Raw genomic sequence first — 23,275 nt, forward strand, 5'->3', positions numbered from 1 at the left:
GCACCCACAAGGTAGACACAGCATAAGAAGCATCAACTACAGTACATTCCAGTGGCAGATGTTTCCCTTTACACAGCCTTTCAACACAACCCTCCTACAGAACAGCCTCTTGGTAACCACTAGAGCATGGGTTAGTAAGCTTCCATGGTCCTGTCCCTGTGATGGGTACAACACTTGATACAGTAGACATACATATTGTTGGAAAGGCAAGGGTGGGCTCAGTGCCGGTTCTAGTCTTGGGGGAACTCAAAATGGGTTCATGGTTTGGGGGTTGAATGTCACCCCTCACGTATTTACATATCAAATATCAACATGAATTTTACAGGGAATATTTGAGATTCTGTGTCCAAGCAGTTCCCTGTATTGTTTGTGGCTAAAACCGGCCCTGGGTGTGGGTAGTACATTTGGATGAGGACCTGTACCCAAAACTCACGGTCCAAAAAGACACCTGCACTGCACATGAACAGAGCAAACAAATTTTTTTTGAATCAGGTAATGATGAAAAGCCTTATAAAAGGACCACTGAAAATACTGCAGGATAAAAGTCCTTGAGGAAGCTCCTGAAATGACTGGTTTCTGCATTGAGTGACGTTGATGTCCCCAAAAGACCCTGAACTTTGGGTATACTCTTCTCTCCCTTAACCAGTCCTCAGACATGTCACAATGTAAAAACTTTTCAAGGTATAATACAGATGTTTTGGCTCCAGCACCAACAGTTGACACAACCCACAATAGGCAAGCAGAGGCGTGTTACAAAAGGGCTGAGCGGCCGCCTGCACTGAGGTGACGCTCGTGTGTGGCTGAACATCTTGGAAGATATCAAGAATACACACAACACAGGACACAACAGCATCCTGCCTTGGCCACTGGAGTCACACTAATGCCTAAAGCTAGCCTGAATAGAAACACTCATTTCTTTCTCTCAGTGTTCTGCCGCTCCTGAAGGTTCACACGTCCTTGTTAGAAGACTGTTCTGTAATTCTAGGACCATACAAGTAAGGAAGTGTTTGTATTACGGTAGCTTTTACCCTCCAGTTAGTAGAGTCAACCTTTTCCTCTCTCTCTCTGTTGCTCTTTGGCCAAGTCTGACTGCATGCTAACACAAACAACAGATGTACACTGCCTGCCTGACTGCTAGCTCAACGCGCGGCACCATCACAGTGAGGGTTTATGCGGGAATATCTGATCACAATTTCCTGTCAGTGCTATGGGACACCTCGGCACACAAACAAGGGAGGAGGAAGGGAGCAGAGGGGAGGGAGGGTAACTGATGCGGCTGCACACGTTAGTACAGGCCAATCTCACGCAGCGCCCCCTCCACTGCCTCATCCTTGAAAGAGAAGTGGGGACATTAGCCAGGTAGGGACACCACCAGCATGCCTGAGGGGTGGCACAAACACACCACGACATTCGGCTACCTTTGTAATAATGAGTCTACCTATAGTACTTCCTCTATCTCTTGTAATGAACAGGGAAATATCTCATACCCTACCCAATATGCAAAAAAATTTAGCACATTGTATTGCCTTCTCTCTGGGGTCTCATCCTTAACTAGTTTTCCCTACACATGACACCAGGGATGCATTCAAGGGAGGAGGGGAGGGGATGGGGGTAAAATTCCCTAAAACTATTATACTTGGTTTAAGATTGGATAGAGAAAAATTTGTGAGTGAACCGCTAATGTTTAACACTAATCCGTACGATACGCTAGCCACCCCAAAATCAGCTTCTAGATACAGCCCTGCGTAACCCCACCTGTCCTCTCTGTTAGGATAGCTGAAGTAGAAGTTTCATGGGAAAAAAAAACACTCTTGTGGTCTATCAACAAACCCATCACTGGATAGCTGCCTTAAGTTTTCCATCAAATTTAGTAATGCTTAAGAATGTCCCGGATGGCATAATGAGTTTAGTATATCATTTATTTTGCAGTCTTGGTGCTTACTTTAGCTTACATGATATTTGACAAAACTTAATTTTTCGTGATAAGTGATGTAACAAGTTTGAAGACTGCATGATATGAAGGTTAGAGAGGCCACGTCTGTCCTCTCACACCTACACACACACACACACACACACACACACACACGATATGAAGCAAGAGAAGCCTCAAGACAACTGTCCACTAATGGCTTTGTACTCAGACCACTGATTAACTTCTCCATTAGCTGTGAGCCTCTTGACCAGTTACCTCTAAAGCCAGGAGCGAAAGTAACCTGCCAGTCCTTGCAACCCTTCCCAGGACCCCCTACAAGACACACTGAGCCCTGGTCCTACCCCTGCCTGGCTACCCTAAGAGAACTCCTCTGCCTGCCAGAACAAGACTTGCAGGTGGCTAGGGATTGAGGTGGTCATGCTCAGCAGTCAGGATGGGCTGCTCAAACACGGCAAACATGCAGTTAGACTACGGCTATAGTCAAACCAATTCAAATAGTCCATTTGGCCGTTCAATTCTGCGGGTCCTTTCCTCCCCTCTGCTCTGCCACACAGGCCCATCGCCTATCTTTCCCTCTCATATGTTTCGTATAGGTAACATGTGAGAGGAAGGGATAGGTGTTGGGGTAGAGCAGAGGGGAAGAAAGGACCCGCGGAATCGAACGCCCAAACGGACTCTTTGAAATGGTTTAACTATAGTGATTAATTGGGAACTTGCTAAGGATCAGCGAAATGAGAAGGGTTGAGGTCTGGGTTTCATGCATGTATTTTAAACATCTTTACATGGTGACAAACAATAAGGATACAGTTAATAGGCTCTATAAGTCTTGACTTAAAAACATATTATTATTATTATGATTCACCTGGATGACAAGTCTTCACAGCTGGCTACAGGCTTGGCTCTAGGGCCCATATTCCCAAACAATTCAGGGCTTACACACCAATAGTTACTAAGGCTTTGGTGGAGGTTATGGCTGGGTGCTTCCAAGGGGGGTAGTGTTATGAGCCTAGTGATAATATGACAAGGATTCAGGCTTGGCTCTAGGGCCCATATTCCCAAACATTTAAGGGCTTACACATCCACATTTGCTGAGGCTTTGGTGGAGGTTATGGCTGGGTGCTTCCAAGGGGGGTAGTGTTATGAGCCTGGTGATAGTATGGCAAGTCTTCTGCTGCACCATGAACGTGAAAAACACTCATGAGAACCCGACTAACCTCCTGTTTGGCCCTGGCAAATAGTTGTTGTGAGAGCCAGAAGGGTCTGAGAATACAGGCCTGTGTGTCATAACTTTATGGTTCTCCAGGATATACCTTTTCCATATAGAAGGGAAGGAGAGAGTCAAGAGTGGTTGGTACAGGGGCTATTACACTGGGCAAATTTTCCGTGGATCTTCAGTCAAACCACGATTTCCGCTAGCGTGTTTCTCATTTGTTTCTTGTTATTGCTGCTGCTGATGATAGTGAGTAATACCGTCGTCCTTCGGTGAAATCTACCGTAGCTTTGGAAGATCGTGGACACGCCAAAAAAACACGGAAATATGAGAACCACGCTTGCGGAAATCGTGGTTTGACTGAAGATCCATGGAAAATTTGCCCAGTGTAAGAGTCACCTGCTGATGCTACTTGCTAGAGCTACACACACCTACAGGAAGTCAACCACAAAACCGGCTCATTGGGGTGATCTTTTTTACTTTCCACCAAACACTTTTCTGCATTTTATAAGGAAGTTGCATTTTTTTAATTGTATGTGAGAGGTGTTTTCTTTTTATTGTATGTGAATTGTGTCTTGTACTGATGTTCTGAGTAGATATGCAACATGATGCAGAGAGAAAATGTGTGTAGTATATGTGATTCTCTCTCTCTCTCTCTCTCTCAAACATATATGTCTATCTATCGGTATCTACCTATCAATTTATCTCTATCTATATTGAAATAGGTAAAGCTATACATATATTGGGTACAGTTTTCTACACATTCAATTTCTTCCCCACAGCCTCGTCCTCCCACCCACCAACACTGTTTTTGAGGGACCCTGCCAGCAAGCCTACACACACACACACACACACACCTTCACATTCTTAACAATTCTTGTCAGAATTAATTGCTTTGTTGCAGGTATGGCTTTTTTTTTAGGTTCTAGACTGGACTGTCCTTTTTCCTCATGGGTAAAGAGATCAAGTCAAAGAGATGTGAATTATGTGTCAGTCTCTTACATGAATCAGCCTCAATATCTGCAGCATACACTAGGATTGACTATTCAAAGACAAGTTTGACGATCACTTTCTTCACCTTAATATTCACTAAAGTAGAAATGCAAAGTCTTGGTGGCCATATGGCATTGTAATTTCACTAACAACAGACCACCTAGTCTGGGTCATAGGGTTTGTGTGGTCAGAAAATCCATCTATGCAAATCATCATCAGTATGGCATGCCAGCCTTGATGCAGGAGCTCAGAGCAAATCTACTTTGGCACATGGCAGTTCAGTGATGTTCCAGGAAGCCACAGAGGGTCTTCCTGATAAATGCATCAGCCTTGCTCTCAGACCTCAGCTTTATATTAGTTCCTGAGCTTGGCAACCCTGGTCTGCTCTCTTATGAAGGTGGTGGCTGAGTGGTCAGAATGCAAGCGCAGCGTTCTGAAGGACCCGGGTTCCAGTCCTGCCCGTGACTACAAGTTGACAATATTCAGTCATCACCGAGTGGCCTAAAAGTACCCACATGCTGTCCTGATAACTGCCTTTTAACCCAGACTCCAGCAAAACTCCAAAGAGGATCAAGTGAAGCTCCAGGTGGTAGAATGAGTCACACATGATGGCACCACTAGAAAACACTTCCCTGTGCCACTAACAAGCTGAGGTAGACCAGCAGGCCCCATCAAGAAACCCTACTGGTGATATGGGCCGAACAAAAACAAACAAAAATTAAAATAAAAGGTGCCCTTACAGTCCTTCCCACCAAACAGCTGCTGAGGCCAAGGTGTAAATGCATGGCCTTGTGGACACACTGATCACTCTCTTTTATCATGAAGTCACTTGGCCTCCAGGGATTAATGTCCTAAATATTTGTTTCTTTGTCCTGCAGAGTGACACCAATGACATGTACGATACCCCAAGATAAACTCTGCTGTCAGAGGTCTTCCAATAGAAAGAAAGTACATACATGCTGAGGTAAACTTTATCCTCCCCAAACACACGAGTGTAACAATGCCTCAGCCACCCAAACCGAAACACTTGGAGTGATTTTTAACCCCTTGACTGTGGATTTCCTACAAGAAGACATTACCCAGCTACAGGAATGGAACAAAAAGTGGTTGCTACAATTCAATGCAGAAAAATGTAAAGTCATGAACCTTCGGAGGAGAAGTCCAGTATACCAATATCACATGGGAAACACTCCACTATCTACCACAGAGGCACAGACTATATGTTACCAGGCTACCAGTGAAGGCTGAATCCGTTCCAATCGCAGCGGACGGGTTAAACTCTTTCAAAAAGGAAGAAGCATCTAACTATATTCAATCAATGCCTCTTTTCTTTCCTCTCTTTATGGATCAGCAAGCTGCAAATTTTATTTCATTTTCCTTCCTTTTAAACCGTCTCATGTTCCATTAAAAAAAAATATACATCCCAGCCTATGCCTCTCAATGACACATATTCATTACAACTACTACTTGCAATCACAACGAAGGGGTAGATACTCCTGCTCTCAACTAACTGTCTGTATATTGATAAGACATAGTTAACTTATAAGGGATCTAGGCTCAAACTGCCTCTTTGCTTACTGTGATTTCTTCAATGATTTTAAGTCATCATGGATTAGTATGGTGTGAAAATGAAACACTGCTGAGTAATTGCTTTTTGGCACCCCACAGTGTACTCCTCCCAGCCCTCACAGCCTAAAAGGAGACCACGATAACCTCCGTTAGATGCACAGTCCATCAGTTAAGTTAAAAATGCAGAGACCACATTGTAACCTTATCTCTCCTACTGGTCCTGCACTATGCTACCAAGGGTTGTGAAATTTTCCAAGCCTTCAATGTTCACTTTAGCCTATTCCAGCAAATACCTGGCCTAGGCTTTAATCCTGACCTGGCTAGTCAGTGAGCAACCCACCCAGCTGTTCATCCTCCATTTAGGGCTGGTCAATAAATGGGTGCCTGGGGAAGGTTAATGGTGGTGAACCAAATGACTTGAAATTACTTTGAACTTGCTAACTGCATGCCTCCCTCCTCCTTCGGCACCACTACACACGACTTTCTACTCAAACTCATCCCTATACTGTCCAAATCCCTTATGCAAGAGTTAACCAGCATCTTCACTCTTTCATCCCTCATGCTGGTAAACTTATGAACAATCTTCCTTCATATGTATTTCCTCCTGCCTACGACTTAAACTCTTTCAAGAGGAGCATATCAGGACACCTCTCCTCCGGAAATTGACCTCTCTTTTGGCCACTCCTCTTAACTCTTTTTATAGGAGCAGTGATTGGCAGACCTATTTATTTTTATTTTTTGCCCTTGAGGTGTTTACTGTAAAAAAATAAATAAATAAAATAAATCACACCAACCCTGTGTCCCAGGGCTGTTTCGTGACACAGGATCAAGGGCCAATGTGACAGAGATGAGCACTGAGGCCACGTGCAGCTATAAAGCATGCCCCAAACTTTCCAAGGACTATGCAAGAGTCAAGCTATATAGTCATGGCTCTTTTTTTGTTGCTACTGAACTAGATTTTTAAATTGCATAATCAAGAAATGTCTTCATTCTTTTAAATGTGCTTCTCTCTCTCTCTCTCTCTCTCTCTCTCACACACATACACACAAACAGAATACAGCCGTCCCTCAAATAGTGCGGTTTCCAATCGTTTGGTTTCGGTTTTATACGGATTGTCATAGATCTTTTAGGATTTTTAAATTTCTTGCTCATCGGGAAATTCAAAAATCCTAAAAAATCTTAGAAAATCCACATAAAACCAAGACCGAACTATTGGAAACCGTACTATTTGAGGGACAACTGTATGGTCTAAATCCTCCCCCATATTCCATAATTTGATGGAACTGACCTCCAAACAACTGTACATTCTCAGAGGACATGTACAAGTAGTAATCTATTATCTGCAGAAAAGTATTATGCACGTATGAAAGACAGAATTTGTCACGCAAAGTGTGTTTCATAAGACCAATGAAGCCATGTATCTATTTATCTGTGAGCCACGTCCTGCTGTGTCTGTATCCGTGTCAGTGTAAAACGGAACATGTGGGAGAAGGCTGAGAAGCATCCATGGACCCCACCACAAGAAAGGCTAAGGCCCTGTTCACACTGTGACGACTTTGTGCCACAACAACCCAGCGAGCTTTAGGCCCCCTTCACACTGCCAAATTAGCATCTGGTGATCGTTTCTAGAGCTCTTTCCGACCATGTGTGACTCTTTCACATCAACATTTCACACCCGAGACCTCACATGCCCCGAGTCGCTGTGTTCTCATGGCCCAGAGTCGGCAAAATGTGAATGGGGCTTAAGGTATCTCACACCCAAGACCTCACATACCCCGAGTCGCTGTGTTCTCATGGCCCAGAGTCGGCAAAATGTGAATGGGGCTTAAGGTATCAACACTTCCTCCCTTGATCACTGCCATGCCTCACAGACTTAGGATCAATGTCACCAGTTTCTCATACTTGGCGCATTGTTTTTGCCGATTTCTGACCAAAAACTATCGCACCTACAAAGATCACGATATGCATTTATAATTATTGTTAAAATTAGTAATTATTGATCCTCTTTTTTTCAATATTTATGGGCCAGAAACTGGAAAATACAATGTTATGCGTACAATAATCAGGTAACATTGCTTAGGATGACATAGCTACAGACACAGTCAAATGGATGTCTTGTCTGATTTTACTTCCAAGGCTCTATTTCATGTTGTGTTAGCTTTCCAGACTGTCCCTAAGATGTCAGTGTGTTAAGGTGAGGGAGGGAGTTACCTAAGCAGCTACACCTTGCCTGTTAGCACTAATTCATCTATCAAACTCTACTTCACTCAATCATTCATTAGTAGAAACATCACTCAGTACCTTTTCAATCTGTCCCTAAGATGCCAGTGTGTTAAGGTGACAGGATGAGCACATATACCTTCTTTGTTATCAATAAGAGACAGAATGCTGCACTAGGTCATCTATTAGACTCTACTTGACTCACTCATTCACTAGTAGAAACATCACTCACTACAGGAAACCACTGAGAGAAAAGTGTGTGTGTGTGTGTGTGTGTGTGTGTGTGTGTTGTAGTATACAGGTCCAGAGCTATACTCATCTGGGCCTGTTGCTGTGTCAAAAACCATCCACTCTCTCAACTAACACACATTCTTTACTATTATAATTTCTTTTTCTTCCAGTCCATTAAAAGCATCTATATTTCTCTGGGGATAACTTTACTGTGTCTGTGTGTGTGTGTGTGAAACCAGCTGAACCGTAGTGGGCATCTCTCAGGCCTGTTCATAAGCTTGGAACATGTACGCAAGTCTGACTATCAACCATCCAATGGGTAGTTTGGGGTAGACTTCTTATGCAGGGTGCCAAAGGGAGGTGGGGAGGGTCTGTGGTGTGCATAGTGAAGTGCCACTAATTTTGGCAGAATGGCTTGACAGCACTAACTAAAGATTTCTATCCCCATGCCTGGAGAACAATGATGGGAAGGTGTAGTTTTTAGCAGACTTTCCTGAGCCTTCAGAGACCTGCAGTGTGTATTAGCCAAGCTATGCATAAAGGACCTGTGAAGGGGTGTGGCAGGCCTTTGGTGTTGGAGGACTCGAGTGTTGTAGTAAGGAAACCAGAGAAGCTATGAGGAGCAGATCCCTCCTTGTGGCAGTGTTGTTGCCTCACCCACACAAGACAAAGACAGCAACAGAGGCTGCTGGAGGAGGAGCAGCACAAGCCCATCTCCTCACACTGCCTCCTTCAACATTACAACAATATGAACCTTGCTTGGTCAACACTCCACAAGACCAGCCTGGCTGGCCTCAGCCTCACTGGCTACACATAAGCATTACAAACACAGCCATAAGTAAATCATGGTGGGTAAGAAACAATCTTCTTCCATGCACCCACAAAACAGTCCTTTCAGTAAGACTTCAGAATCACATGTAACAATGATCACAACACAGACACACAGGGCATGCATGCAAGCATGCAGTTATGACAACACTGCTCAAGCTTAAGTAACATCACTAGGAATGCTGTGGCACAACAGCTTGTAAGGAAGAACATCAGCATGCATGTGTGTGTGTGTGTGTGTGTGTGTGTGTGTGTGTGTGTGTGTGTGTGGTGTGGTGTGGTGTGGTGTGTGTGTGTTATAAGCAACACACTGGCCAAGTTTAAGTCCATCTTAGATAATAATTATAATTTTTTAATAAATAATCATAAAAATCTGCATGGTCAGCATATATATATATATATATATATATATATATATATATATATATATATATATATATATATATATATATATATATATATATATATATATATATATATATATATATATATATATATATATATATATATATATATATATATATATATATATATATATATATATATATATATATATATATATATATATATATATATATATATATATATATATATATATATATATATATATATATATATATATATATATATATATATATATATATATATATATATATATATATATATATATATATATATATATATATATATATATATATATATTTAAAGCCAAGCCCCCTCCAACAAATACTGTTTTCCTGTTATTTGCAGCACATTGTATCAATCATGCAGAACTACAGGTGATCCAAAACAGTACAAAGTTGCAAATACCATAAAGAAACACGCCAACATCTGCACTAACTACTACAGTACTCCATCTAGGGGTGTGCGTTGCAGCCGTCCCAAGGGCAGCCCCAACGCCACCCTCCCCTTACAGTACTGCACTCATGCACCTATCACTGAAAGCCCTCAAGTACTGCTCTTATCTCTAGTGTTTTGCTTACTTGGTGCATCCCTTCAGCAAGTCATGTCCTGCCTACCCAGCCTGGATGCAGACTGACACAGGCTGTGGGTCCACTATGCCCCTACAGTGCTGACACTTAAGACAGAGGGAGCCAAAGGCTTTGTAATAATATTTAAGTAGAATTCTGAAGGTCAAAGCCTCCCTGCCAAGGGATTGCTGCCAGGGTCCTGCTTTCCCCTGGGCCACACTCACCCTAGCTGCCTGCTATCACAACTTTAACAAATATATACATATAAATCAACAGCTCTGAGCACTCATTGCTGTCTGTCAAGGGAGGAATAGGGAAGGTTGGTGTAAGACAGACCTAGGATCAAGCTGGAAAGATTTGTACAACTCAGCAGCTCAAACTTGCCTGCATCTATCAAATTTGGGAAAGTTTTCAGTAGATGACAAGTCCAAAAGCCACAAACAATGCTATGAAGAGGGAAGAGTAGAGGAACTTCTCACAAAATAATAATGATGAGTTAAAAGTCATCAGCTTGAGGAGACACCAACCTTGTGTCTTGACTAACCAGGGACAAATATTTTTAGCTGACAGAGAATAAGTGTGACACGCAGGACAAAGAGGCTGGACGAGTTTTCATCATTCCCAAATCTGACGTACAAACTGCCATACAAACAACTCCAGTACAATGTAAAGGATCTCCTAGTGTGTGTGTGTGTGTGTGTGTGTGTGTGTGTGTGTGTGTGTGTGTGTGTGTGTGTGTGTGTGTGTGTGTGTGTGAGTGTGTGTAATTCACTCACGTGCTGGACTAGTGATCGCCAGCCAGTACCCTTCCAGAGAGAGTGACATCTTATGGTGTGTGTGTGTGTGTGTGTGTGTGTGTGTGTGTGTGTGTGTGTGTGTGTGTGTATTTACCCAGTTGTAGTATACAGTCCCTCAGAACTGTAGTACAAAGGGCCTGAGTGTGTGTGCATGGAAGGACAGACCTACCAAGAGTGCTAAGCTATAAGACCTGCACCTCTAGATATAAAGATGTCAGGACCCTGCATAACACAGTACCCTATAAATAGCTACCCTATGTTCTCAATTGTAGGACACAGTGTATGCCAGCTTTTGAGAGAGTGAAACCACCAGTACTCTTTGCCTGGACAACATAGTAAAGAATTCTAGCTTTGTATCAGCTAAAACCCATGTATCACTAACCTTTGAGAAGCTGCATTATTTTCATGAACAGCTCTGAAGAAATAGAAGAAAAAGAATAGGCATTAAAACAACTGTGACCTGAATGGAGGAACTCGTAGGAAGAGGTAACAACAGCTCTGGATTAAAAAAAATACAGAGCAAAGAGAAGAGGAAAAGGCAATAAAACAACTGTGACCTGAATAGAGGAGGTTACAGGATGAGAGAAAGCACAGGAAAATAAGTAAATGGAGTAACTTGTGAGTAACTGAAGCATAGGAAGAATGTCTGCCAATAAAGATAGGAGAAAAGAATACCTGTATCTGATTTACATTCTATAGGTAAAGGGCAGATAGAATATTAGTAAAGGCTTTAGAGGAGAATAACAATGTGGAATAAAAACAAACAAAGGAGCCAGAAAATAATGCAATAAAGAGGCCAACGAGAGACAAGATATAAAGTACCCAAAACAAGATCACTGATAAAGTCGATGAACAAGACAATGAAGAAAATATCTAAAGGACAAACACAAGTAAATCATCAACCAAGCAAATAAAAAAAACCCAAGAGAACAGAGGCGAATAAAAGAAAACAATGTGAAAGATATTGGGACATCACAAAAATAAATTATCATAAAACAGCAACAAAAACAAAACAAAACAAAAAAACAAGACAGCATGCACAACAGAGACTGAGGCATCTGGGGTGGGTGTGAGGTGGGTGGAAGGGAGGGGGGGGTGGGGGACGACCTGACCTGCCCTGCCCTGGCCTACCCTAAGCTACGTGAGGTTAGATGGTGAGGGCGGCAGTGGCGTTGGTGGCAGCAGGACCCGGCACATCCCCCCGTGAGCAGGTGGGGTCACATCTCGTACGGGGTGTCCCCATAACTAACCTCCTGCAGAAGGTCCTGGGCGGCTATGGCCTTGAGCACATTCTTCTTGCTGGTCTCGCACACCTCCCCGCCCACCATGAGCTCATCCAGCATGAAGTACGCCTTTTCAAAGTTGAAGATGATGTCAAGTTCACAAACCTGAGGAACAGAGGGGTTGTGTGTCAAGGCTTGTGCATCAGGTGTTATGTATCAGGTGTTATGTGTCAGTTGTTATGTGTCAGTTGTAATGTGCAAGGTGTTATGTGTCAGGTGGTATGCAACAGTTGTTATCCATACAAAGTTACTGATCAGAGTGATGGCTTATGCAATGAGGACATGCATGAACACACACATGAAAATAAATAAATGAATAAATAAATGAATAAAAATAGGAGTAAAAATAGAAGTAGGTAAGAACACACACACACACACACACACACTAACTAAGGCAACTAAGAGGACACAGCAAGAAATTGAAAAAGGGGACTTGTTTGAAAGACGTAAAAAAGTACAGTTTTCCTTACAGGAGCGTGGATACATGGAATGGATTAAGCAAAGGCAATGTTGAAGTGGGCAGTGTCCATAAAATGAAGGAAAAGTTGGACAAATATAGATCGGGAGACAGGACTGTCCAAGCTTGAGCTCAGGCCCTGTATACTACAAATAGGTAAACACACACACACACACACACACACATTTATATATATGCCAAGGAGCAAGAGATGTTTCACTGGTTCCCACAACAGTGAGATCTGTGTTTACTTACACTGCCAAAATACTTGTCAAGCAGCTCCACGTAGCGGTGGATCACTTCCAGAGTCAGCAGCTCGTTGTCCTGCTGCTCAATGGCACAGCAGAAGTACAGCGACGCATACCTGCAACAGCCACACAGCAGAGTTACACAATGAGCAGAGCAAAGCTTGATAACACTAATACTGATAATACTCCCAAGACAGTTGGGGTCCTGAACAGTGCCAAAACTAACACAGTCCTCTTTCATTGTGTGCAAATTTAAATTACATGTTTCGGATAAAGAGCTGTACAAAAATTTATCTTTATTTCCTATGCTACACATTTCCTTACAGTAACATCAACCAAATCCCTTGACTTGCCATGCACAATGAGTGACTGAGTGAGTGAGTACACGCAGAGCAATATGGTAGTCTAACTTTTATTTGTTCTGGAGGGGGGGGAAGGGGTGATGTTGAAATGTAACTCCCCCTCCATTTTACACTGATTTATATTGAAAAACTTATAAAATTTCATAAAATCATACTTCACAAAAGGTTTCAGACTCCTCTAAGCCATAAGTAAACTAACAATCGTTTGCATGGTATTGTTGGTGCCACAAATCCTTTTGACTTTAATCTTCGTACACTAAATTGGTCAAGAAGTCCCGCCCAATCCCTCTCCCTCCCTCCAAGGTAACACGGACTCCTAACTCAAAGTTCTTTTCACCCAACCAATCAGCTCCCTTAATTATGGAAGAGGGGGAGAGTCTTCTGGGACACTGACTCCTAACTCCAAGTTCTTTTCACCCAACCAATCAGCTCCCTTAGTTAAGGAAGAGGGGGCAAGGCTTCTGGGTTAGTCTAGTGTACAGTGATTCTATGTAGTTGGCTCACCTCTTGTACACAATCTTGAGGTCCCTCCACTCTAGGAAGGAGGACATCTTTGGCTTCCTGGCTAGAATGGTGGAGATCAACTCTCGCGTAATCTTCTTCTTCAGCTTGTCTGGGTGAGCCTCGTACCACTTCTGGAGGCGCAGCTTGCCTTGACGGCTGAACAGTAGCATAAATTGCATCTGAAGCAAGAGAAGGGAAGGAGGGATAACATTTCTAATACTAAATTCTGGGAAAAGGAATAGCATCTGGGTGTGATTTGATATTTGAGAGAGAGAGAGAGAGAGAGAGAGAGAGAGAGAGAGAGAGAGAGAGAGAGATTTACAAAGAAAATCAGACCACACAGACCCCATGGTCCAGACTAGGTGGTCTGTCCTTAAACCTAAGTGATTCTACATTAATCAAATGGCTCCAAAACGTTGCATTTCTACTCGTTAATATTAAGTTCAATGAAGTGTCGGTCGAGCTTGTTTTTAAAGGAGTCAATCGTGTTACACTGGACCACTGAAGGTGGGAGCTTATTCCATTCTCGCACTACAACGTTGGTAAAGAAAAATTTGGTGCAGTCTGAATTTACTTGTCTACATTTGAGTTTTATGAGAGAGAGAGAGAGAGAGAGAGAGAGAGAGAGAGAGAATAATAATAATAATAAAATAATGCTGGCTGTCCCTGTCCCTGGAGTTAATGCGAGACAGCCAGGAGTCAAAGTACACAAACTGGACTCCTTGACATGTGTTCAGCTCCCCACACCTGTCTCTGTCACTCTTCGGAGGAACATTTTGCTATCCTTTGTCTTATTCAGCTAAATTGTCTTACTTAACCCCTTGACTGTGAATTTCCTACAGAAAGATATCACCAAGCTACAGGAATGGCACAAAAAGTGGCTGCTACAAGTCAATGAAGAAAAATGTTAATTCATGCACCTTGGGAGGGAATATCCAGCACACCAATACCACATGAAAAACACTCCACTATCCACCACAGAGGCAGAGAAAGACCTGGGAGTGTATGTTAACAGGCTACCAGTGAAGGCCAAATCCATGCCAATCACAGCGGACAGGTTAACTCAATTGTCCTAATCAGCTCAGTCCTGCTGTAACACCATGTATCCTTGTGTAAAAGTTTAATTTTGCTACAGACTTTTCCGGCTCAAGTTTAGAAGGCTGACTGACACGTGCACGACTTACACATCCCTGGGGCCCATGCATGGTGCTTCATACAATAGTTCATAGTTGTGAGAGATTGAGTTATATATATGAAATATTTCTTTTTACACAAATATATATATATATATATATATATATATATATATATATATATATATATTTATATATCTATATATATATATATATATTTTTACATTGCTACCTATTGCGCCGGTAGGCTTCTTCCCGGTGGAACCTGATAGTCGGTCCAAGGCTTCTTTCTGGTGGGTCCTGATGGTCGGCCCAGCCCGTTCTGGCGCAGGGGAGTGTTTATGGTGGCGCCATCTTGCATTGGCTCATGCTGCCCTCCCAGAGCTCATTTTTGATCCTAGAATCTAGAGTTCGGGTTGATAGGTGGTCTTCTGGACAGCATGTGGGTAGCTTTAAGCCACTCGGCGGCGGCTGAAAAATCCCAGCTTGGTGGCACCGGGCGGGGATTGAACTCGCGTCCTCCTGAACACGAGGCCGTTACTCTGACGACTCGCCGTAATAGCTTCATAGAGCAGTGATGTCTTTTTTTTTTTACATCTTATTTGGTTTGGATGAATAACACAATACATTGAGATTCTAAAAATGGTACTGGCAGAGGCTAAGACTGTGTACTCACCATCTTGTCTGTCTTTTTGTTGCCTGCTGCTGCTACCACTATAACATTCTTTGGCAATCCTGAAAAATAAAATGATCCACCATAAATAATTAAATATATATATATATATATATATATATATATATATATATATATATATATATATATATATATATATATATATATATATATATATATATATATTAGAGTACTGAATATTTAATGACAAGTTTTCTAGTTCCGGTTCTGGCTGGAACTTTTTGATAGTTCCGGCCAGAACTTGATATGCTAGTTCCAGTGCACTCCTACTGTTTACAATAAGTCAGTAATGGAAGTAAAGTCAGAATGCTACTGAATGGATAAGTGCCTAGAGCATGCATCATAATATCAAAGACATTCTGACCCCATTGTACAGCATGAATCATTTGCATGTTATTTAGCCATGCACCAACTTCATTATTAGTGAATATATACTACCATGATAAAGTGCTGATATCTGATGGGATAAGGCAGCCTAGAACGGTGGTAATCATAGATAGTAGGTGTCTATTAGCATTTGTAAAGACAGTAACAATAATACACATTCTGAATACCCTATGTAAGTGGTTCTCTCTCTCTCTCTCTCTCTTTCTCTCTGTATAAAGTATATATAATACAAAATAAAAAAAAACAGGAAGATAAGCAACTTGAATATGCACACACACACACACACACATGCTTGCATGCAAGAAGAGTGATTCTCAAAAGAGGATGTGGTGAAGATTAAGTTTTTTTTTTTTTTTACAGCTAAGGAGACAGTTCAAGGGCGTAAAGAAAAAAAAAGAAAAAAGCCCGCTACTCACTGCTCCCGAACATAGGTCAAAAGAATGTCAAAAAGAGAGGTCAATTTCGGGAGGAGAGGTGTCCTGGTACATGAGCAGCGCTGCCATCACATCACTCAAGTAATATCCACGGCAAGACAACTAGCAGGCTGGATCCTAAGGACCTTCCAAACCAGAAACCCAGAGTGTGGGAGTGCCTGGCCCTGCCAAGCTTGGGGTACTGCTGCTTACCTATGAATGCTTACCTATGAAATGGTAGTGGGGAAATAAGAAGAGAACTTCTTGTAGTGATCCCCACCTCTATGTCAAGTCAGCCAGTGTTAGGGTCTGTTTATGTGTCTGTCATATCGTGCTTTAAAAGTGGCTATCGTGGGGGCTGTTACTACGCTCTCAGGGAGGGCGTTCCAGTGGTCGATGGTTCTAATCGCAAACCAATTTCCCTTGGTGGTGGTTGTCCAGTGGTCGGGTCTCACTAATTTAAGGCTGTGTCCCCTGAGGTTATTGGTGTTAAGGTGGAAGAATTTGGTGTAGGGGACATCTTCAAAGCCGTGCAGGAGCTTATAGGTCTCTATCATGTCCCCCCGCGTTCTTCTGTCCTTGAGTGTCTGGATACCGAGTTGGCTGCACCTTTCTTCATATGGAAGGTGGGACAGTTCCGGGACCAGCTTTGTCGCCCTCCTCTGCACCTTTTCTAGGGTCTGAATGTCTCCTATCTGGTGTGGGGACCACACTTGGGCGCCGTAATCAAGGATCGGGCGGACCAGGGCTAGGTAGAGTGGGAGGAGGATCTTTCTGCTGAGAACCACAATGTTCCTGTTGATGACGCCAAGGCGGCTGTTTGCTTTGGCCGCTATAGTGGCTATGTGAGTGGCTGGTTTGAGGTCGTGGAAATTGTGACTCCGAGATCTTTTTCTTTGGATGACTTTTGAAGGGTCTTGTTGCCGAGCTGGTAGTGTTGTTGAGGATTGAGTCGGCCAACGTGCATTGTTTTGCATTTCTCGGAGTTAAAAGTTAACAGCCACTTTGCGCTCCAATCATCCAGCCGTGCCATGTCCCTCTGCAGAATTGCAAGGTCCTCAGGTGTCTGGATGGTGCGGTATATCTTGGCGTCATCAGCAAAGAGGCTCACGCTGGATTCCAGATGACTGGTCAGGTCATTGAAGTACACGATGAACAGCACTGGGCCCAGAACTGTCCCTTGGGGAACGCCGCTGTGCACAGGAAGCCATTCAGAGTGGAAGGTCCTGATAGTGACCCTGTGGTACCGTCCTGACAGGAAGCTCTTGATCCATTTCAGGAGAAGCCCATTGACACCCATTGCCTTAAGTTTAGTGCCAAGTCTCTCATGGGGAACTCTGTCAAATGCCTTCTCGCAGTCCAGGTAGTTGACATCGACACAGTCTCCTCTGTCCACAGCATTGACGAGGTCCGACGTAGCAGAGGAGGTTGGTGAGGCAGCTTCTATTTTCCGGAAGCCGTGTTGGCTGTCCGTTATAAGGTCGTGAGTGGCCAAATAGTGTACTAAACCCTCACGGATCACCCCTTCTAAGACCTTGGACACAACACTTGTAAGGGACACAGGGCGGTAATTGAGTGGGTCAGTCTTCGATCCTTTTTGGTAGATAGGAGAGATGTTGGCCTTTCTCCAATCCTCCGGGACTTCCACAGTGCTCAAGGATGATCTAAAGATGTCAAGGAGGGGGTCACATAAAATGTCGGCACATTCCTTCAGCACAAGGGGGGAAATTCCGTCAGGACCTGGGGCTTTGGAGGCATTGAGTGCTGACAGCCTTGACTTTAATTCCCCTCTAGTCAGAGATACAGTAGATATCTTGGGGCCCTGGTGCACATTATCTGGGGGTGGTATAGGAATACCCATGTTCTCCCTAATAAACACTGTATTGAAGGCTCGGTTCATGACTTGCGCTGTTTCTTTGTCGTTTCTGTTAGTTTCGGTGTCATCCTTTAGTGCTGTAAGTTTTTCTTTGGTTCCAGTCTTAGAACGAACATAGGCCCAGAAGTGCTTTGGGTTCTCTGTAGAATCCAGAGCCACCTGTCTCTCGTAGTTCCACTTGGCTGTCCTCACCTCTCTCGTCACTATGTTTCTGTGTCTGATGTACTGTTCTCAGTGGGTGTCGGTCCTCCTTGTTCTGTATTGCTGCCATGCTTCTTCCTTCTTGGCTATAAGTGCCTGTAACCTTCTGGTCATCCATTTGGGCCTGGTGGTTCCTTGGCTTCTTTTATAGTGTGGGACACAAGCCTGAACAGTCTTGGCGTAGTGTTTCATAAAATCTCCCATTTTCACTCACTGGCTCGGCAGCAAACAGGCTCGGCCAGTCGGTCTTGGCAAATTCCTCCCGCAATTTAGGTATGTCAGCTTTGTGATAGTTCAGCTTCCATTCATTTCCATCAGGTTCATTTACTTTGTGGTCTGTTGTGAGGGTAAAAGTTAAAACTGCATGTTTACTCAAGCCGATGGGTGGTAGGAAGCATAGGTCATGGATTTCAGTGTCGGTTTTTGTAAATACTAGGTCTAGTCGGGAAGGGTTATCTGTATCCCGCATATGGGTCCAGTCGTCCACATTTTGGGTCCAAAAGTTGTCATTCACAGCATCCAGGAATTTACAGGCTTGGCCATAACCCTGAGTGCCACTCACTGTACGGTTCTCTTCCCAGACGATGTTTCCAAAGTTGAAGTCGCCACAGACTAGTATTTGCTTTTCCTTAGAATAAGATTCACTTAATCTAATCAGGTCACAGATGAGATCATTGTTGTCATGACTGGATGACGGAGTCCTATAAATAGTGCCTATAATTAAATCCCTCCCCGCCCTCTGACACTTAACCTCACACCAGACTGACTCTTGGCCTTGGTGGTCATTCAGGCAACCGACAGAATCCTCATTCGCGATGAGTCCATTGTTCACCAATAAGGCTACTCCTCCTCCCGGTGCATTCTGTACAGGTCTGTCCCTTCTTATGACCGTGTATTTCTTGGTGTTGAAGATATTGGAACTCAGGGTGTCCCTATTGCACTTGGTTTCTGTAAGAAAGACTAGGTCTGGTTGTTCTTTGTCGAGGAGAGCGTCTAGTTCAGCGGTTTTGTTACTGAGGCCATCGATGTTAGTGTACAAGCATTTAAGTGTCTGGTGTGAGGGGGTAGTCTTATCTCTAGCGATACTTTCTCTGCCGAAAGGATCGCGCTGATTGGGTCTCCTTTGGCACTCTGATGACATCCATGTTTTTGTAGTCCACTACCCACTTGAATTCCTGGTCATTTTCTTCCTGTGTTTTGGTCACAGCCAGAGTTATTAATTTCTGTCTCTTCTCTCGTTCCGCTTTTGACCTGTCTCTGAAGATCCTAACCTTCTTCATCGCTGGGTCAGGGACGGCACTCAGTTCTGGTGTTGCTCTTGCCACTCGGTCAACCATGTAAGGAGCCTCAAATCTAACCCTAAGTAGTCTGGCATTGTTATCTGCATCTCTCTTGCTGTGTAGCCTGTTGGTGTCTACTACTTTGTAGTTTTCTGGCCCGACCTTCATGCTTGTAAAGAGTTTGGTGACGTACTCTAGGTCAGCAGCTTTGCCCACATCCAGGTCATCAGTGTCAGGTTCAGGTACACTCCCCAAAATGAGGTTCTTGGCACGGAAGGCTTTGTCCTTCTCATCGTCCAGCATCTTCTGAACTTCCTTCTTCACCTGAACTGGTTCCTTAGGTTCTGGGTCTGGGTTAGGACGGGTTTCAAGGGTCCTTTTAACCTCCTCCTGAATTTCCCTTTTCATGTTTTCCTTCTCTAGCTCTATAACCTTGTTTACCTCGTCCTTGGCTCGGTCCACCCCTTCCGCCACTGTTTTCTTGGAGTCAGATTCCTGGGCACTGAGTCTCCGTTCGAGTTCTTCTAACCTCTTTGTGTTGCTGTCCACCTGATCCTTCAGGGGTCCAATGCTATTAATGAACTGTACAGCAATCTGTTCGCAGTTCCTGACGGTGCAGTAAAACTTAGCACGTGCCCCTAGCTTGGTCCACACCCCAGCCTCTTCCTTGGTGAGGCCTTCGCATGTAAAATGTACCCAGAACTTACAGCAATCACAGCATATTCCTTGGTCAACCCGAGAGTTGCAGTGCCCGCACACCTCGGCCTTCTTCCTCCTGGTGAGCTAGACACACCTTGTGAAGACAAGGAGTGCAACATTAACTTTATTTGCACACCTTGTCTTCACAAGGCAACTCTGGCTACTAACATTGTGGCTAAATAAGAAATATCTAAAGAAACATTAGGCAGTCATGAAGCATGAAGGGTATTATTCTAGACTGTCACCCGTCTCACAGCCACGAACACCTTGGTGCTCTATGAAGGATTTAGTGTCCATAGAATACATTGCCGTATTGCTTTGCCGTTGCAAATCACTTTTGCAATATATATTTTTTCGTAAATATTTACGACCGCCACGGTAGTGTAAAGGAAGGGAGTTTCCGTCGTAAATGGGTAAATATGGAGATTAACTATGAGCCTCCAACATTGCCCCCACGAGAATAATAACCTTTCCAAGGCCTCACATGCTGTTGTACTTCTCTAGTTTTACAGGCGCATCATATATGTGGAAGCGGTGGACTTTCAAGTTGGCCGAGTACCACACCCTCTCGGTCAGGCATTCAGTCCGTACTCACTTCTGCGGTGCCTGGAGCTGTCCTTCAACCCCGCCACAAGACTCCTGCAGGTCCCTGGCACTCCTCGCTCCCTGATCTCAGCCGCCAAGACACACCAGGGCGGGAGGGAGTCAGCAGGTATGTGCTGCAGAGGTGTGTGTGTGTGTGTGTGTGTCTACTGTCTAGCGTACCGACCTGCCGCCACCACGTCACTCACACTCGCCGTTGCCATGTTATCGTACTCAGAACATCGTATTTACCAGTTTCTGACCCATGACTGTTGCAAAAAACACCATAAACTAACCATTTCAATGATAACTATAATTGAATCTAGTTATCGGGGTGGAGGAGACAGTTTTGGGGTCGGAAATCAGCAAATATAGGAGTCTGAGTACAACAATCTGGCAACGTTGCTCACACTGTTGCCAGAAACGCGATAATGATTGCCTCACTGAGAAAAAAATATGCGATCATTCTAAAATCTCATTATGCTTTTTTCGGTTACAGTTACATACTAGTGTGCATTGATGTAGTAGTGAAGAAAATACATCAAAATGGGCGGTCATGATGCTGGTACGCCCACACCACTTGTAGTGCGGCGACGGCCTGATGAACGAGCCTCCCATAACCCACTTAGCCAGGGGGGTACCTCTTTGGCCGACTCGGTAAGGAGTGGCTCTCCCGTCACGCTGGTCGCGGGTTCAATCCCAGGCAGCCGGGGAATACCCTGATCTTGATTAATTTCTCGTGTTATTTCGATACACGCAGAGGCCGTGTTGAGAAATAGGAAGGATGGAAAAATAAGCTCGTCGGGGCATTACACACTAACCACAATAGGCGCACCTAACATTACCAAATGTGGGGTACAAACTTGGCGGAGGGACTGTTTTTTGGGCGCCATTAAAGGTAATGGGTAAAGAGTAGCTTAGCCGGATATTTTGTTTTAATTTATTAATGATCCACGAGACATCCTAGAGGTAAATCAAAGTATGTGCTTATCTTTGTATTCATTCATACACACACTGGTAATATTTCGGTGGAGTCTGATTCACTTATTAGAGTGAAATTCTATTGTGATAAACAGTCACAAATTCGTCACTAGTAAAAATGAAACTAGCAATTTAAGTTTTGCCACCATGAAATATACACAAACAGATAAATATGAAAGCTCACGAAGTCACAATAAGTGACATCACCTGCTTTACGCAGTAAAAGTATGCTATTTTAGGTATCTGACACCCGCAATATGGCAGGCTGCTGCTGCCTCGGCCTCAGATTATTGCCAGATTGTCATACTCAGCCGATTATATTTCCCGACTTCCTGCCCCAAAACTGTCTTTTGGGCTCCAAAAACGAAACTAATTTGTAGTTATCGTTAAAAGAGTAAGATTCTGATGTTTCTTGGCAATAGTTAGGCGTCAAACACCGTTAAATACTGTTACGCCACCCCCCCCTTACCACACACCATACACGGGCAGGCAGGTGGCGTGATCCTCAGAACAACCACACAGGCACCAGTCACTCACAGCGGCCCACACAGAACACCGAGGGGAGGAGGGAACGAGGCAGGGCACAAAGGATACACGTTCAACACTAAGTTCTAGTTTAATGACAGGTTCCTCACACAGTACAGCAACTTTCAAGGGCACAGAACAGTTAATCAGGCACAGTACAGGGGCACGGCAGACACGCAAACCGGAAGCACACAGCTCGCGAGCGGAGCAGCTCAACACTCTCTAAGCCCAGACACGCGTCTTCACCACCCCTCAGCGCCTTTCGCTCGCCACTCCCTACTGCAGACTCAGCACTTCCTACCCGGCGGCCGGTGGCCCCGGGCTCCCCTCTGTCTCTCCTGTCCCAACAAGTAGAGTTGCACCATGCTGAGCTAACATTGCATCATGCTACAATTTCATCACATTACACATACAATCATTCGCATACAGCACATTCGTAACACTATCCCCTCCTCCAAAGGCAGTCGACCCGGCTGCCCCAACATTCAACAAGCAAAACACATGAAATAAATCAAACTAATCAGTCCCCTGGGACATCACTAAAGTCTCTTAACCATCCCGGCCGACGCCTCTCTCGCCGAAGGCGCCGCTGGGATGCGGGCGGCGGCAGGCAGGCGGTGGCACCCAGAGCCGCGTCGTCGGCCCCAAGTCCTTGCTCAAGGTCGTCACTGACGTCTGCCGCTTTGCTCGCACAGCCCATGTTCTCGTTCGCCCCTTGGTCGACCTCTGACACGTCCCCTACGCTGCTGCTGGGGCTCACGTCCCTCTTACGCCGGTCGTATGTCTTCTTTATTTCATGGCCTGGCCTGCCACCTTGAGCTTGCCCCGTACGCGTCGGTGCACCTCAGCCAGGCTTTCCTGCAGTGCCGCTGCGAAGCCAGAGGTGACGGTGGGCAAG

The 23,275-nt window shown here is 44.2% G+C and overlaps 1 protein-coding gene and 1 long non-coding RNA gene across 11 annotated transcripts in view; one reads left to right on the forward strand and one right to left on the reverse strand.

The window, feature by feature from the left end:
* Positions 1-21,068, reverse strand: part of LOC126981133 (AP-1 complex subunit sigma-2-like) — a 35,179-nt gene extending 14,111 nt beyond the window's left edge. For 7 of the 10 annotated variants that reach the window (XR_007733754.1, XR_007733758.1, XR_007733753.1 and 4 more), the window contains exons 1-6: positions 20,885-21,068; positions 15,416-15,474; positions 13,607-13,785; positions 12,748-12,856; positions 12,003-12,140; positions 1-1,330 (exon numbers count right to left, since the gene is read on the reverse strand). The exon at positions 1-1,330 is cut by the window's left edge. Coding sequence is in view for 4 of the 10 variants with exons in the window: in XM_050831850.1 (XP_050687807.1) it covers positions 1,286-1,330; positions 12,003-12,140; positions 12,748-12,856; positions 13,607-13,785; positions 15,416-15,418 (474 nt within the window). In the remaining 6 variants the exon portion in view is untranslated. The remainder of the gene's footprint in view (positions 1,331-12,002; positions 12,141-12,747; positions 12,857-13,606; positions 13,786-15,415; positions 15,475-20,884) is intronic. The other 3 variants (XM_050831852.1, XM_050831849.1, XM_050831851.1) reach the window with 2 other exon arrangements.
* LOC126981134 (uncharacterized) lies at positions 1,337-8,760 on the forward strand. Its single transcript, XR_007733759.1, has 2 exons — positions 1,337-7,452; positions 7,536-8,760. It is a non-coding gene; the product is annotated as an uncharacterized LOC126981134 (long non-coding RNA).
* Positions 21,069-23,275: the final 2,207 nt, after the last annotated feature.

Source organism: Eriocheir sinensis, chromosome 46 (genome assembly GCF_024679095.1).
Source record: "Eriocheir sinensis breed Jianghai 21 chromosome 46, ASM2467909v1, whole genome shotgun sequence".
NCBI lineage: Eukaryota > Metazoa > Arthropoda > Malacostraca > Decapoda > Varunidae > Eriocheir > Eriocheir sinensis.